This window comes from Camelus dromedarius, chromosome 1 (assembly GCF_036321535.1).
Source record: "Camelus dromedarius isolate mCamDro1 chromosome 1, mCamDro1.pat, whole genome shotgun sequence".
NCBI lineage: Eukaryota > Metazoa > Chordata > Mammalia > Artiodactyla > Camelidae > Camelus > Camelus dromedarius.
In genome coordinates, this window is record NC_087436.1 from 13,811,419 (window position 1) to 13,829,900 (window position 18,482).

An 18,482-nucleotide genomic window follows, 5' to 3' on the forward strand; every position below is an offset into this window, starting at 1 on the left:
AAACATCTACACTTTATACTTTATTTAAAATTAATAAAATGAAAAACACAGTTACAGGTAAATGATAATTCAGTACATTTAGCTGGGTAACAAAAACGTTACATATTCACAAGTACATAGATCCTTCACCGACACTGAGCAGTTCAGTCTATGTAGTCAAAGTCTTCTGGAATTCCAAAATTTTTATCAATTTTATTTTCTTCGAACCCAAATTTTCTTTTGGCCCAAGATTTTATTGCAAATATGTTATCTATAAAGAAAATGGAGAAACACTTTTGAGAATCAAAAACATAATCATAAAACATTTCAAATATATTCTACAGGCTTTTTTTAATTTTACTTCTAGAAGTATCAAAATAAGGAGATTTCTGTATTTTCAAGAGTAATGGCAATTAATTTCAGAAGAAAGAAAATATTTAATGAGTGTTTTGAATAAATGGATCTCATATTTAAAAATTCAGTGAATTAGTTGCCGCTAAAGAATAGCTGACTTAAAGAATAATCCAAAGACGGGGAGAAGTTAGTGGCGCCTCCTCCACATTTCTGCAGCAGAGGCAGGCCTCTTACCTCAGGGATCAGAGCTGCTCCGGTCCCCAAAGGAACGCATTCTGGCCAGACCCCTCCCTCCCCCACAGAGAGTAATGGCTCCCAGTCAGGCCAGTGGGAGAGCAAAGGGGTGAGGAAGAGGGAAGGGGTTCTCCTCTCTTAAGACTAAGAAAGGAGAAGATGTGTCCTCCGTGTCCCCTGGGGGGAATTTAAACTGCATTTGCCACTGAAAAAACTGTTTTATCTACCTAAAGGGATTTATCCCAAGGAAATAAAACAGAATGTGTACAAAGATTTATGATCAAATCTTCACCCCAGTGTAACAAAAGGGAAAAATAGAAGCACTCTGAATGTCTAACCCCCTGGAAGGGTGACTACGCGCAGGCAGTGAGGGACACGAGGCAGTGCCAACGTGCTCACAGCAGCTGCACCCAGGGGATGGGAATGATGGTGAGCTTTAATTTTACACGTTCTCTTTAATGTACATTCACCATCTTCATAATGAATATTATTATAAATAGAGAAAAATAATGGTATACAGTTTTCTGGTTCAGAGTATTCCATAAAACGCTGAGCACTGTGTTAGTTGAGATGAATGAAGGGTTAAAACAGGTTCTTCTGGAGTGTTATTGGCTGAATCGCGTCACCTCCCCTGATTCGTATGTTACAGTCCTAAGCCCACTACCTCAGAATGTGACTATATTTGGAAATTGGGTCTTCAAAGAGGTGATTTAGTGAAAACGAGCCTATTAGGAAGGGTCCTAATCCAATCTGACTGGTGTCTCTGTAAGAAGAGGAAATGTGGACACCCTGAGACACCAGGGGCAGGCAGAGAGAAGACCCTGTCAGGACCCAAGGAGACGGTGACCACCTACAAGCCAAGGAGAGAGAGGCCTCAGAAGAAACCAAACCTGCTCACACCTTGATCTTGGACTTCCAGCCTCCAGAACTGTGAGAAAATTAATTTCTGTTGTTTGAGCCACCTAGTCTGAAGTATAATGTTATGATTTCTTAGGAAATTAATATATGTAGTTTGATCACTTTTTAAAACATTTAAAAAAACTTTCTAAAATAAAGTTTAATTCCAACTATCAGATAATGATAACTAAATGTTAGGAATGAAGTTCACTGCTAAGGTGAATACTACTATATCAAATAGAATAATGTTAACAAAAGATCCTCATTTCTTTTAATTAATGTGTTACGGAATAACAGACACTAAAATAAATCCGTGTAACAGTCTAAACTAAATCTTTACTTTTCACAAGACCCTAAGCGAGAACACTAATAGCATGAGGTACTGTAGAATGACCTGTGTAGTTTTATTAGTGTCTGCACAACCTGTGCATTCTTGACAATCAGAAGCAAATACTTATAGAGAGCCCACTGCTACATAAGACAGGTATTAAGTGTGTTACAGGAATTCCAGAACATAAAGAGCCTATGCCTTCAAGCTGACACAAGAGTAGAGAGAAAAATCAATTTATTTCTAAACAATTCCAAAGTGATATGTCTGTTAGAGAGAAAACATCAAGGGTTATGTGTACAGCTTCCAGAATAGGCTCAAGAATACAGAAGGATTTCCAGGAAATAAGAGGACACATGCAACACTCTAGGAAGCCTGGAGGAATGGACTTCAAACCGGATCAGGAGAGAAGAAAACAAGGCACCAGAGCAAGGCTAGAGGCTTTGCAGGAAGAAGTTCCTGGTTTATATGAGGGCATGAAAACATTTTATTATAAATCTTCAAAGATGAAGAACAGACAAATAAAAAGCTTCTCTACACAATGCTCAATGGACCAATTCAAAAAGACTCTGATTAAATATGTCCTTGGGCCACTGGATGTCTGCCTTCAAGACAATGTTGCCCAAAATCTTGACAGTTCATCCCTGTCAATTAATTTTTCTATTATGTGGAAATGTTTGCAAATGGATAAGAAATAGGTCCTTTTTTTGTTTTTAAAGAAACAACCTGAAGTCTGGTAGAATTTGTCTTAATTTATATGACATCATACCCAAGCTATATACACACACACGCATATATATATATATACATATAGGAATCGGATGGGCAGTAGCACACTCATGAGTCTACGTCAGGACCACACATCTATCCCTCCTCGTTCGTTAAGATGCCTCTCACACAGTCGTAAAAACTCCACTGTCTTAGTTATTAGGCAAGGTTTTATGTAATTTGATAAATCACATTTAAAGTATTTAATGTCATAAAACATTTAGATGTGATATTTCTAGTTATACCCTGAGGTAATTTCTCATTCTATAAAACCGAAATACTGAATTACTAAAGTTAATATGCTCGATTCAGAATATATTTTAGGGAGCTTTTCTGTATAAAGAAACCAAATCTTAACTAATAATTACATAACAATCTTTAGTTTTAAGTATTATTGATGCTTCCTCTTTGTTGTTTTAAGAAGAGGCATTCTGAGGTGTAATTTGTTTTAACTACATGATTCTTGCATAACACTTTTATGTTAGAAGGAGCAAGCAAGCTGTAAACCCCAAAAAAATTTTTTTAAGTTTTTTTTTTGAGGGGGAGGGAGGTAATTAGGTTTATTTATTGATTTATTTTTAGAGGAGGTACTGGGGATTGAACCCAGGACCTCGTGCACGCTAAGCACGTGCTCTACCACTTGAGCTACACCCTCCCTCCTCAAATGGAAAGATGGTTCTTAGCTGTTTCTGCTGTCCTAAAAATATCCTTCCTACATGATTTAAAAAGATTCAGGTTCTTTCTCAGCTAATAACACAAGGGGAAAAAAGTTGTTCACATTTTTTAAATTATAATTTTTGAAGTTTATGACCAACTGGAAAACATGAAAGGATTTTTTTGAAGAGAAAGGGAAAAGGGGAATATTTGTTTATCTGTGTCTAATGGTGTGCTCAAGGGCTTACAAACCATCTTATTTAATCCTCCCAAAATATGAGGTAGATATTATCCACACTGAACAGATGAGGAAGCAGGCTCAGAGAAGTTCAGTAAGTCACATAGCAAATAAGGAGCGCAACATGGATTCTGTTCAAAGCCAAGCTCCTCCCACCATCTACACAGGCTGCCGGTTCCTACTGTTTGCTTAGCTGCCTTGTTCATTGGGGGAAATCACTTTGTGACTCTCGTCTTTTTTTGTTTTGTTTTTTACTGGAGGAACTGGGGATTGAACCCAGGACCTCGTGCATGCTAAGCACCACTGAGCTATACTCCCACTACTTCCTCTTGTCTTATTTTTAACCTAAAAATTCACTTGTCACTTTTCTCACTCAAATTTTGTATTACTCAAACCTATACATCACTGTATTTATTATTTACTCACATTTTACAGGACACACGTTTCACTATCTTCTTTTGTTCAATGTTAAGTTTGCTGCTTTTACCCTCCTCTGTTCCTATCACTAAAGCACTACATTATGTAGGAAATAGCTTTGTAATAAATAAGATTGTAACTGTATAGGAACCAAAGGCCAGTTACATTGATTTTATCAGTCTACCTAATTATAAAACAGACAAGGAAAAATGATTCTTAAGCTTTCTGTGAAACACAGAGGCCTGGACATGGAATCAGGGAAACCTGGCTCAAATCCCTGTTCTTCCAGTGACTAATCACCTTTGACTTAAGGCAGCCACTTCAACCTTTGTGCCTCTCTTTGTCGATGTAATCTTATCCACACTCTCCCACAGAAACACAAAGATGAGTAACACATGTGAAGACACTAAAGACTTACCAAGTGGAAAAGTCCAATTACCACTATCTTATAATTAAATACTGGAAAAACACCAGTGTAACTTCCAGACAGGTTTTAACAGTCATAATCATGCTTGTATATAATTCTCTACAGTTATTATTTATTAACTTTCTTCTAAACTTTAAGACACATAGATAAAGCCTTATTAATTCCCATTTCTTAAAATATCCTGACATAGACCAGAGGGTATATCTATTGGTAAGTAGATTAAAGAGGCGTTGACATGAAAGCAGGTACACGGAGAAGAGCGTATCATGCAGTGGGCAAGAGCCTGGACCGTGAAATTGAATCCCTGTCCCACTGCCCAGCACCTGTGTGACTGTGGGCTCCTAGTGGCCTCAGCTTCATCTCTAAAATTAGGGATGATAATCCTATCCACCTCACAAGACTGTTGTGGGGATAAAATGAGAACACACCATGGACACACTTTACAATGCCTGGCTTACAGTCAGCCCTCAACAAATGTTGGCTTATTATAAGCAAGAAGACCAATCTTTAGGATACACTCTTAAATTTGTATCTTGTATTAATATATACGAAGGTTAAGGGATCAGCCTAAGCCATTTATCTGGGAAAAGTTACACAAAACTTAAACTGGACAAAATCATTGGTTTTAAAAAATGTCTTATAATTTACAAAATGACTCATAATAAGATTAAAAAAAAAAAAACCTTGTTACTAAAGTGAGTTAATATATAAAAACTTGATTAATACATACATTTCCAGAAATGTCTTTTCTTGAACAAAACTAGGCACAATAGCTTCTGCACTTCATATCATAGTAACTGTGGAAGAGTCTGACCAGTTTACCAGTGCCCTGTGATACATACCAGTCCATCTGTTAGCAGCTTCTTTAGCCAGTATATTTGCTTGACCTGAAAAAAAAAAAAAATATATATATATATCCATGCACACACAAAATAATGTTCATCTATGTATAGATTCTTTTTAAAAAATATATAAACAAAGGTTATACATACAAAATGGCTTTGGGAAAAAAGCTCAAATAGTGATACTGTATCTCACAAACCTGCTCAGCTTCCCAGGGAAATTTTAGATAGCTGCAGTTATATTCGTCATGAAAAGAAAGTCAACGTGAACAACTTCCCTTTCCTAAATGTCCATTACTACTGCACTTGCTCCTTTAAAGACAACATATGTTTAACTGAGATGTTTCTCAAACAATTTACAACACCAAGAAAGGGTAAAATAATGTGTTTAATGATAAGCATTTTAGTTTATGTATATTTTAGACCACAATAAACCTGACAATAAAATTTTAACAGTCATACAGTAGCCCTGTAGAAGGAAATATTTATTTTAATTTAAAAATTTAATTATACATCCTGCTATTAAATGTATCTATATCATGTCTTTCAAGTTAATCTATACAGCATACAATAATGCCATGATCAACAAGGCACAAATATTATTTATCACCATAATAGTTATTTATTTATTGAAATTTATATATCACAGAAATCACCATACTGAAGTGAAATTTCAGTAGGTTTTAGTATATTTACAAGTTTGTACAACCATTACCATTACCTAATTCCAGAACATTTTCGTCACCCAAAAGGAAATCCTACACCCATTAGGAGTCAGTCCACATTCCCCCTTCCCTCAGCCCCTGAAGACCACTTACCTACTTTGCTTTTATGGATTTCCTTATTCTGGACATTTCATATAAATTAAATCATTTATGTCTGGCTTCTTTTCGCTTAGCACAAAGTTTTCAAGGTTTATCAACTGTAGCATGTATCAATACTTCATTCCTTTTTGTTGCTAAATAATATTCCATTGAATGGCTATACCACAATTCATTTAGTCACTCATCAGTTGACGGACATGGGCTGTTATTACTAATATGAACAATTTAATAATTTTTGTGTGAACATGTTTTCAATTCTTTTGGGTATATACCTAGGAGTGGAATTGCTGGTTCAAATGTTAACTGTATGTACAACATTTTGGGGAATAAATAAATTACATTCCCCTAATGATGATGTTGAGCATCTTTCCATATGCTTATTGGCCATTTATTTATTTTCCTTGGAAAAATGTCTATTCAAATCCTTTGCCTATACTTACATTTTTTAAATAGTTGAGTCATGAGAATTTTAAAAAATATATGGTTTGGATATTGGACACTTGTCATACACAGGATTTGCAACTATTTTCTCTCATTCTGTGGGTTCTTTTCACTTTCCTGACAATGTACTTTGACACACAAAGTTGTTAATTTTGATGAAGTCAAATGTATCTACTTTTTTGTTGGTTGCTCAAGCTTTTGATGTCATATCCAAGAAATTGTTGCCTAAACCAAGGATACAGAGATACACATCTGTGTTTTCTTCTGAGAGTTTTATAGTTTTAGCTCTTACATTTAGGTCTTTGATCCTCTTGAGTTAACTTTCATATATAGCATAAGGTGGGAGGTCAGATTGATTCATTTGCATGTGGATAACCAGTTGTGCCCGGCACCATTAGCTGAAAACACTATTCTGTCCTGATTGATAGTCTCAGGAGTGGGGGTAGAGTTCAGTGGTAGAGCACTTGCTTAGCATGCATGACGTCCTGGGTTCAATCCCCAGTATCTCCATTAAAAATAAATAAAAAAGAAAAAGAAAATAACAATTAAAAAAAAATAAATAGGGGAGAGTAGTAGCTCAGTGGTAGAGTGTATGCTGAATACGATCGAGGCCCTTGGTTCATCCCTAGTACCTCCATTAAAGAAATAAAATAAAAAGAGTACTGATTGATGGTCTTGGCACTTTTGTTCAAAACCTTGCTTCTGGACTCTCAAGTCTATTCCATTAACCTATATGTCTGTTCTTATACCTGTACCACATTGCCTTGACTATCCTAAACTTGTAGTAAGTTTTAAAATTGGGTAATTTGAGTCTTCCTACTCTTTTTTCCCCCAAGATTCTTTTGGCTGTTATGGGTCCCTTGCAATTTCATATGAATTTTAGGATCAGCATCAGTTTCTGCCAAAAAAGCAATTAGAATTTCAATAGGTTTTACATTTAATCTATAGATCAATTTGGGGAATATTTCCACCTTAACATTAGTTAAGTCTTTCAATTTGTGAACTCAGGATACTTTTCTATTTAGATAGGTCTTTAATTTCATTCAGTGTTTTGCAGTTTTCAGTACAAATCTTGTACTTCTTTGATTAATTTTATTCCAAGTATTTATTCATTTTGATATTTTCCCTTCATTTTCAGACTGTTCATTGATAGTACATACGGTACAAGTGATTTTTGCATATGGATTGATCTTGCAATCTGCTGACCTCATTTATTAGGTCTAATATTTGTACTTTGTTGTTGTTTTGTGGATTGTTTAGGGCTATGTGTCTAAGATCAGGTCAAATGCAAATAGAGGTGGTTTTACTTTTTTCTTTTCAGTATGGATTCTTTTTCTTTCTTTCTTGCCTAACTGCCCTGCCTTGAACTTCCAGTACAATGTTGAACAGATGTGGTGACAGTGGACATCCTTAGCGAAAGCATACAGCCTTTTATCATGTTAGCTGTGTATTTTTTTCCCCAGATACTCTTTTGTTAGATTGAGAAAGTTCACTTCTATTCCTAGTTTGTTGAGTGTTTTTATAATAAAAGGGTGTTGGACTTTATCAAAAAATTTTTGTCTATTAGAGACAATCATGTGGTTTCCTCCCACCTTTGTTCTGTAAATCCATTGATTAGATTGACTGATTTTTGTCTATGTTGAAACAATGTTGTTTGCATCCCTGAGATAAGTATCATTTAATCATGGTGTATAATCCTTTTTATATACTGCTGGATTTGATCTGCTAGTATTTTGTAGCAATTTGTAGAATTCTTACATCTGCATTTATAAGCAATACTTAACTATAGTTTTCTTTTCTTATGCCATCTTTGGTTTTGGTATCCGGGTAATACTGACTTCAAAAAATGTGTTAGGAAGTGTTCTCTCCTTTCTTTTTTCATTGAAAAGTTATTTCTTTAAATGGGTAGAATTCACCAGTGTAGGCTTGGCTTTTCATTGTAAGAAGTTTTTAAATTTCTAACTCAATCTCTTAACATGTTATATATCTATTTAGATAGTTCATTTATGCCTGAGATAGTTTTGGTAGTTTGTATCTTTCTAGAAATTTATTCATTTCATATAGCTTATCAAATTTATTGACATACAACTAACTGCTCATAGTATTCCTTTATGATCATTTTTCTATCTGTTAGGTCAATAATGATCCTTCTCTTTCATTCCTGATCTTAGTAATCTGAATCTTCCTTTTTTCTTGATCAGTCTAGCTAAAGATCAATTTTTTTGATTTGCTTAAAGAACCAACTTTTGGTCATTCTAAATGAGCCAGAAAGAGAAAGAAAAACACCCTATTATATCATTCATATGTGGAATCTTAAAAACAAACAAACAAATAAATGAACTACCTATTATTTATAACTTAGATGATTGATTTCTTGGATATGCATAAGCACATTTGACTGTCCTTTATGACTGGATTACTGCATTCTGTTGATTCTTATTTTATGATTGGCTTTATTCCTTTGATAACTATGTAAGTTTAAAAAGCTAAAGGTCTAAACTGTTCTTAGAAACAATGATCAGTACATATATGCAAACTAAAAAAATGTGCAGTATATTGTATATATGTATTTACATGTAATATATTGTATATGTGCAGTCAAATTATAACAATTCTACTTAATAAAACTGAAAACTGGAAAAAAAAAAAGAACCAACTTTTGGTTTCATTGATTTTCTCCTGTTTCTTCTCTATTTCTCTTATTTCTGTTCTAGTCATTTTAGTTTCTTCCTAATACATGCCTTGGGTTTAGTTTGCTCTTCTCTTTCTAGTTTCTTAAGATGGAAGGCTAGGTTATTTATTTGAGAGCTTTCTCTATTTTTTTAACACAGGCATTAAAATGTTAATAAATTTCTCATTGAACAATGCCTTCATGCATCCAGTAAGTTTTCATACGTTTTAATCTTCACTATTTCACAGTATTTCCTAATTTCCATTATGATTTTCTTTGAGCCATCCTTTTTCAGGAGTGTTGATTAATTTCAACATATTTGTGGATTTCCCAAATTTCCTCCTGTTATTTACCTTATAATATTCCACTGTCATCAGAAAATATACTTTGTATTATCAATCCATTTAAATTTACTGAGACTTGCTTACACTTAACATATGGTCTATTCTTGAATATTTCATGTGCACTTGAGAAGAATGTGTCTTCTGCTATTGTTGAGTGAAGTGTTCTATAGATGTGTGTTAGATTCAGTTGGTTTATAGCAGTAAGTGCTCTAATTCCTTGCTTATGTTCCATCTCATTGCTCCACTGTTTATTCAAAACGGATTACTGAAATTTTAAACAATTATTGTTGAACTGTCTATCCCTTCAGTTCTTTTGGTTTTTATTGTACATATTTTGGTTCTCTATTGTTAAGTGTATATATGTTTATAATTGTCATATCTTCCTGAAGAGTTGACCTCTAACATTATATTTATAAACTGTACTTTGTCTATATAGTAACAATTTTTCTCTTAGTCTATTTTCTTTAGTACTGGTCTAGTCACTCTAGCTCACCTTTGGTTATTGTTTTCATGAAATATCTTTTTCCAGCCTTTACTTTCACTATATTTGTGTCTTTGAGTCAAATGTGAGTCTTCTGTAAAGTATGTAGTTAGCTTATGTATTTTTAATCTATTCTGTCAATCCCTGCCTACTAATTGGACTTTAACCCATTTACATTTAATGTAATTACTGATAAAGTAGGATTTACATCTGCCATTTGCTATATGTTTTCTATATGTCATATGCATTTTTGCTTCTTAATTCCTCCACAATTGCTTTATTTTATGTTAAATGAATATTTTTAGCATATCATTTTAATTCTCTAATTTCTTTTACCAAATATTTTTGGGTAATTTTCTAGTGGTTGCCCTGGGGACTACTACCAACATCTTATTTTGTAACAATCTAACTAGAATACCAAATTAATTTCAAGAGTATGCAAAAATTTTCCTCCTACATAGCTCCATTCTCCTCCTCAGTTTTATACTGTTATTGTCACAAATTATACTATATACATTGTGTGCCCAACATGTTTATCATTATTGCTTTACGTAGCTGTATTTCAAACCAGATAAGAGAACACAAGATAGGAACAAAAATGCACATGCACTGTGCTTTAGATTTCCTTATGTGAATCTAGTTTGCTTTGTTTCTTCACATTGATCAAGTTGCTGCCTAGTGTCCTTTCACTTCAATGAGAAGAACTTCCTTTTTTCTTTTTAAAGGTAGGTCTACTAGTGACAAACCCTTTCAGTTATTTATCTGGGAATATCTTACTTTGTCCTTCAGTTTTTAAGGAAAGTATTTCTAGATACAGAATTCTTGGTTGACAGTTTTTTTCTTTCAGCACTTTGAATATGTCATTCCAATGTTTCTGGCCTCTACAGGCTTCTAATAAAAATCAAGTTGTTAATCTGACTGAAGATCCCTTCTATATGATGAGTTGTTTCTTGCTGCTTTCAATATTCTGTTTATCTTTTGACAGTTTGATTATGATGTGTCTCTGTGTAGATCTCTTTGAGGCTGTCCTAAATGGAATTTGTTAAGCTTTTTGAATGTGTAAAGTTTTTCATCAAATTTGGGATGTTTTCAGCCCTTATTCTTTTGCCCTCTTTCTCTCTCCTCAACTTCTGTGATTTCCATTATGAGTATGTGACACTGTTGATGCCATACCATAGGTCTCTGAGACACTGTGAATGTTTCTTTACTCTTTTTGATTTCTGTTCCTCAGGCTGGATTATCTCAATTGAACTATCCTTGAGTTACTGATTCTTTCTCTTGCCTGCTCAAACTGCTGTTAATCCCTCCAGTGAATTTTTCCCTTAAGCTATCATAGTTTTCAGAATTTCTATTTGGTTCCTTCTTAATAATTTCTATCTCTTTATTAATATTCTCTATTAGGTGAGATATCATTCTCAGAGTTTCCTTTAGTTTCTTAGACATGTTTTTCCTTAGCACTTTCAACATATTTAAAATAGCTGATTTAAAGTCTTTGTCTAGCAAGTCCAAAATCATGCATGAGCCACATTTTCTTGTCTCTTTGTATGTCTTGTAATTGTTTTTTATTGAAAACTGATCATTTAAAATAATATAATGTTGCAATTCTGGAAATCAGATTCTTCCCAGGGTTAGTGTTGTTGCTACTTGTTGTAGTTATTGTTTATTTAATGATTTACTGAACCAATTCTGCAGAGTCTATATTTATTATGTGTGGCTACTGAAGTCTGTAGTCAGTTTGCTTACTCGTCAGCTAATAATTGAACAGCACCTTAAACACCTGGATTAAATCTCCAAGTCTTTGGTGAGAGATTGTGTGTGTGTGTTTCTGTGTGTGCTAAGGCAGGTTTCAACAATACCCAGCTAGTCAATTTACAACTCTGCTCTAGCCTTCACTTCCTTCTTGCACAGATTGTCAAGGTCAGCTAGTGGTAGGAGATTAGGACCTTCTCAGGTCTTTCCTGAGAATGTACACAGCACTATGCATGTAAGTGGCATTCTAGATTTCCAGGAATATGTTTCTTTTCAAGGCACCAATGAACATCTCCTTTGGTCTCTCCCTTTAAGCTTTTTAGTTAGTCTACTCTTTTCCTTAACTGTTATTCATCACCTAAGACAGTTGTGAAGTTAAAGTCTTGCCTGTAATTGTTTTAGACAAACGGTCCCCAGGAAGAGGCTGTTAGTGATGAGCATACTACAAGCCAGGTCAAAAGAAGACAATTCTTTCTATTAGTGGCTTTTAGGGAACCACCAAAGATGCCAAATAACGACAATTCTTTGGGAATGAGGGACTAAAAGAGCTCCAGTTCTATCCTACTCCCTCTGATACCAAGAATGCAGGGCTGACTGTTGAGGGGAGGGTAGGCGATAAAACTAGAGCAAATTAAACAACACAAAGCTCACTCTTCTTGCAGAGGTCCAGTCATTTTTCTTGAATGGGCAAATCTTTGGTTAGTTTCTAGAATTCTGGAAAAGTTGTAACAATTTTTGCTAGTTTTCATGGAAGGGTAAATTTCCAAAGGTCCTTACTCCATCATTTTCACTGTCATCTGGGCATTTATTTCGAAGAAAATTTCTTAAATGCTTGTAAGACTTACTTTCCAAATCCTTTAATGTGAGAATTCAGGTTGTACTACAACTTATTTTCTCACTTAAGTAATGATCAGAGTAGCTAAAATAAAAATTTATTTTTTTAATAAATTATTTCTTTTACTTCTCATTTCTTGGATATTTGCAACTAATCTTGCTAATACTTGTTTAATGATATCAGTAATTCAACTGGCATGAAATATAAATATTTCCTGCAAGAATTATTGAGAAATGAGAGATAATACATAATCATGTCTACAGGAACATAAGGGCTATAGCTATTATCAGCAGAAAAAAGTTTCAAAATAAGTCATGACAGACTTAGAGATAAGCCTGATTGCTATAATACAAAGTGTTACAGCCACATTATTAAGAACCAAATCCTATTAAAATCAATTTGTGAAACTCATAATCCTTTAATCCAGTATAATCTGTTCTGCAATAACATGATAGCCAAATCCTATGAAACCCTTCATTACCAAAAAGTACATTTTAAAAACAATAATCTCATTGGGAAAAGGGATTTAGGGTAAGTCAAGGTAAAGCTTAAAAAAGTTCTCTAGATTTAGTGATACAGAGATCACTGCCATTTACTACTTACATATTTAAATTTCTTGAATCTGTGGGTTTAATCAAATTAAAAAAAAATTTACACCTTTATTTCTTCTGATATTTATTTCTTCAGATATTTTTCTGGTCTGAAACACCCCCTGCCCTGGCCCCACCCTCAAAATACACCCCTTTTGGGACTGTAATTACACATACATTAGGTCACTTGAAGTTGTCCTATAACTCACAGAGGCTATTTTCATTAAATTATTTTTCCCTGAGTTTCATTTTGAGTAGTTTCTATTGCTATGTCTTCAAATACACTAATCTTTTCTGCAGAAGCTCAATCTGCTGTTAACCCAATCCAGTGTATTTTTCTTTCCAGACACCATAGTGTTCATCTCCAGAAGTTTGACTTGGATCTTTTTTATATCTTCAATGTTTCTACTTAACGTTTTGAACATATAAAGTACATTTATAGTAACTGTTAATGTTATAGTCTTCTAATCCTACTATCTGTGTTAATTCTGGGTCAGTTTTCATTGAAGGTTTGATTATTCTCCTCATTAAGGATAATGTTTTCCCTACTTCTTTGCATACTTGGTGATCTTTCATTGTATGCCAGACATGAATATTTTCTTGCTGGGTGCTGGATATTTTTGTACTCCTACAAAAATTATTGAGCTCTGTTAGGAATGAATTTAGGTTATTGTACAATACTTTGATCCTTTCAAGACTTGTTCTTATGGCTTGTTAGGTGGGTTGAGAGCAAAGCTCAGTTGAGGGCTAACTACTCCCTTCTACTGAGGCAAGATCTTCTTGAGTACTCTACCCAATGCCTTATGGATTATAAATTTTGCTAGTCTGGCTGGTGAAAGCAGACACTACTCCTGCTCCTGTGTGAGTGCCTGGCACTGTTCCTTCAATCCTTTGAGATTGTTCTTTCTTCAGCTTTGGGTATATTTCTCATATGCATGCATCAACTACTTGAGAGGAACCCTCTCTAGATATCCAGGGTTCTCTTTGTGTTACTCTTTCCCCTCTAGAATGCTGTTGGTCTCCCTAATCTCAGTTGCATCTCCTCGACTCAGGGAGTCTGCAGGGCTCTGCCTAGGTTCTCCTTCTTTGTGCTGCAGCCAGGAAACTCAACAGAGTAACCTGGGACAATGTAAGGTTTACTTTGTCTGTTTCCTTTCTCTAGGAATCACTTTCCTTTGTGGTCTGATATCAAGTATCTTGAAAACTGTCATTTCATATATTGTTTGTTTTTATGTGGGGGGATAAATTCAGTACATTATTACTCTATTTTGGCCGAAAGTAAAAGCTCCACATATAAAGTTTCACTTGTTAGCTGTTTGAATTTTAAAAGCCAAGAAATTAAACATTTCTCTATAAAAATATGAACTGAAGTTAGCTTAAAAATTCTTTCTACAGGTATACAGGCTTTGACAGTTTTTTTTCTTTTCACTGTAGTTTGGTAACATTCCACAGAAAAAGATATGGTGCTACCTTCACATCTAAAATATATTTATGGCCCAACTGGCTTGGTCGGTAGAACATGAGACTCTTAAAATTTATTTATGGAATAATGTAATTATCCTACACATCTAATGTCTATTAAATATGCTGTAATTTTCTATAATTAATGTATTCTATAAAAGATTTTTTAATGAAATAAAAAAATAATAGCACAAAACTAGGAAGGAAGGACTCTTATCCTTTCATTTCCCATTAAGATCAGAAACATACAATGTGAAAATGTAAAGAATTAATATATTTGTAATAGATTCATAATTGCAAATTCTATATAACCCAAATACAGATCCATTCTTATGTGGCTGCATAAATAAATACTAAAAGATAATTTAGGTTTGATGTTGATGAAGAAAGATAGTCTCTTCACTGAAAATCAGAAAACTTCTCATTCACTTAGACCTCATACCCCGCATAATACTCATTCACATTGGCATGTTTTCCTTGGGTTGAGAAATAAATTACCAATTTTTAAATTCAAGGGTTAAGATGGAGAGAATTCAGGCAACCAGTATAAAATTATAGTTGCAACTTCCATCTCAACTATGTTATTCTACTCTCCAGAAAACCCATCATCTTTAATATACCCTGAAACCACTTTCTTCAAGTTTGATTACCTTTCTAACAGGTGATGCACTTGCCAAGATTGCTGCTTGATTCAGAGGTACAAGAAATGGCAACACTGGAAATTATGTGCCTGAAACAAGTTTTCCCACTTCATGAGTCAGTCTGGCCTAATTCTCTGTCTTGATTTTCAGCAACTCAAGATGCTCCACTGGCTTACGATCACCATCAGCATAGGTCAGAATAGTTTTCTAAGCCTAAATAAGAGTTTTAGTCGTTCCTGAGTGGACAGATGTAATCAAAATCATGAAAAGGACTGTAAAAATGGGAGGTCACAGTTGAGGTGATATCAGTCAGGGTCATCTGCCCAAGGAAAGAGCTGTGACAACCCAATGAGGACCACAGGGTGAAAAAGCAGAAGCCTTGACTAGGTATGGCTAAGACCTATGGGTCCCTGGATAGAAAAAAGAATGAGATGGGGAAGCAAGAGTTGGTACTTCAAGGAGAAAGTCCAAGAATTGCACAAAACTAAAATCAGGAAGGAACGTAGAACCAAGTAAAAATAATAAATGAAAGATCATATTTGGTTAATGTGAAAACGTAATTTTCATGAGGAACTGCTACAGGGCACAGCCATGCTGATCCTGAAAATAAATCATCTGAAGGTATTAAATCTGGGTAAGAAAATTGTTCTTAAAACAGTCTTTCATGAGAATCTGCTCTAGATAAGACACATAACATCCGATGTCCTCTTTAACACACAGTACGTGTTTCCTTTTGAAGGTAAATCATGAGCAGGCCTAGCTTCCTAGTAGTGAATTCATACCTTGTGTCCTGTTGCTTTGATGTGCTTGTATTCACTAAGGGTCATTTGATACTAGTTAAAACTTTAAAATAGATTAAAGTGGTTAATTCTGTAGCAGACTTGGTTAGCACTTTCTTCTGCAAGAAAATAATAAATGAAAAGAATCTGGAGGCAGCACAAAAGAGTTAACATGTCTCCCAAATACTTAATTCACAGAAACTGGCTCAGGGGGTTCTGTCTCCATTTTGCTTTGAAAATTGCCCTGGGCAATCAGCTGAACTAGGACTGATACATATTATCTCAGCTGTGCACCGCATGGACTTGAACGGTGACTCCTGCAGTCGTGCAGAGCAGGACCTGTCTCTAAAACTAAGTTTAACTGTAGATAACACTAACTGAACTGCTTAAAATCTTTTTAATTGTGAAGAATACCATGTGATTCTCAACTTAATTTAAAAATACCAAATATTTTCAATTTCTCTCAAAGCCTTCAATCACATACTGTCATTTTTTTCTAAAAGTTTCACTGGGTAAAATTTCCTAAATGAAAAGAGAAGCTAAGATAGAAAAATATAAAAAGGTTATGCATATTTCCCTAAGCAATTAAATGTAGTATTTTTATAACACACTGTATCATTTCTTCAAATATTCAAAATTCCATATTTACATGAATATATAAAAATTATTAAAAATGAAGCTCTGGGGACTCTGGTTTAAAAGTAAGGAAGAATATCATTGGAGTGTTCACAAGGCAAGTCAATGCACAGACTAATTTTCTGCAACTTGTAAACTCATCCTTTTTGATATCACTTTTCTTGGAAGATAATGGTGAGTTTCTTTCTAGAATCAAGACAACAGCTTAGTTCCCTCTCTGACTCCTCAGTTTCCTAAGCTTATATTTTATGACTTTATCCTTCTACCTCACTGACCTTCCTTGTTCTTGAAATGCTCATAATTTCAAAGTTGTTACTGTTCAATGCTTTAACATTAAGATCCCTTAATGGAAATATTAATGAAATATTAACACTATTAAGGGCTTTATTTTCTCACATACATGGAGAATGGTTACCAGGGAACTAGAAGTATAAAGTATCTTTCATTAGCAAAGTTAAAAACCCTCAAAGTGTAATACAAACTTACGTATTTCTTCCACAACTTGCGGGTCACATTCTCTGTATTTTTCTACTTCTGCTTTTAGCTGTTCCCTTTGGTCTCGAAGTGAAGAAAGTTCTTTTGTTAGCATGGTTCGCTCTTCCTGCATTCAAATAATATTATGTATAATTAAGATAAACAAAATGCCATATGTTATAAAGTTACATGTTTTATAAACATTTTCATTTTATTTCTCATAACTGATATGCATTAGGCTTTTGACAAAATTATATACATACATATATTCACAGTGCAAGAACAAACTCAATTCTCATTTTTCTCTGCAATCTCAAGCACCTTATATATATGTTGACTAACTGGAAATTATTATGTAGAATGGAATGCTCGTAAATAGATAAGAGGTTACTGATTATGCATGAACTCAAAGATGATTGTCATCAAGTTAGGAAAAAAAAATACTGCTCCTTAGGTAGTTTCACAAGACTGCATCCATTATTATATAAGTAATATTTTATGGCAACATCAATCATTGTAAAATTTTCCTTAAAAGTCATCTAGATAATTTTCCAACCTTCAAAGATGATTAACCCTCAAAAATATTTTAAAATACCAGAAATAAGAGTTGTAGCTTTGTGACCTCCTTATCACGTTCCTTTAAAGGTAAACCAGAATAAAGGTTTTAAACACAAAATGATCCAATAAACACCATTTGAAATTTCTAGCCTTAGTTCTAACAGGTAGAAGTCATAGTGCTATCAGTATTCAGTTCATATGTGTGAAACGTAAGCCCAAATAAAAATCAACTAACGGAAAAGTTATGGTACAGAATTATAGGGTAAGTCTGGGGCAAAACCAAACAGAGTTCAAGCTGCCTGATCGGACTTGTTTAAGGTTCCTTGCTAGCTTACATTTCTGTACTTGTATTTTCCTACTTTTGCCTTTCTCTGTTCTCTTTAGTTCCAAAGCGAAGAAAGCTCCTTTTGTTGGCATTTATACAAGAGAATGCATGCACACAGCTCTGAGGTAGCCGAGTCCAACAGAATTCTGCAGTGACAGAAATGTTCTGGATCTGTGTTCTCAAAGGCAGGAAACATCAACTACATGGGGCTACTGAGTACATGTACTGTGACTTTTGTTACCGAGAAACTGAATTTAATTGTATTTAATTTTAATTTAAATGAAATAGATAAATATGATTACAGTATACCACATTAGCAAAGCACAGAAGAAATTAAAAAATAACTACAATATAAGATGGTCATTATTTGCTATCAACACTGAAATTATACACATTCTACAATGACAAATGAGTGGAGAGAAGCTAATGGAGACAGGAGCAGCAGAGGGGTGGCCATCCGTGTGAATGCAATGACAGCTCTCCAGATACCCTGAGTTGGGAGCCATCTCAGACTGTTACCAGCAACAAGATCTTT

The 18,482-nt window shown here is 34.3% G+C and overlaps 1 protein-coding gene across 1 annotated transcript in view; it reads right to left on the minus strand.

Annotated features, from left to right (window-relative positions):
• Positions 1–18,482, minus strand: part of MND1 (meiotic nuclear divisions 1) — a 60,073-nt gene continuing 41,591 nt past the window's right edge. The window contains exons 6-8 of the mRNA XM_031464463.2: positions 17,077–17,191; positions 5,139–5,183; positions 1–250 (exon numbers count right to left, since the gene is read on the minus strand). Coding sequence (XP_031320323.1) covers positions 144–250; positions 5,139–5,183; positions 17,077–17,191 — 267 coding nt within the window. The 3' untranslated portion in view covers positions 1–143. The remainder of the gene's footprint in view (positions 251–5,138; positions 5,184–17,076; positions 17,192–18,482) is intronic.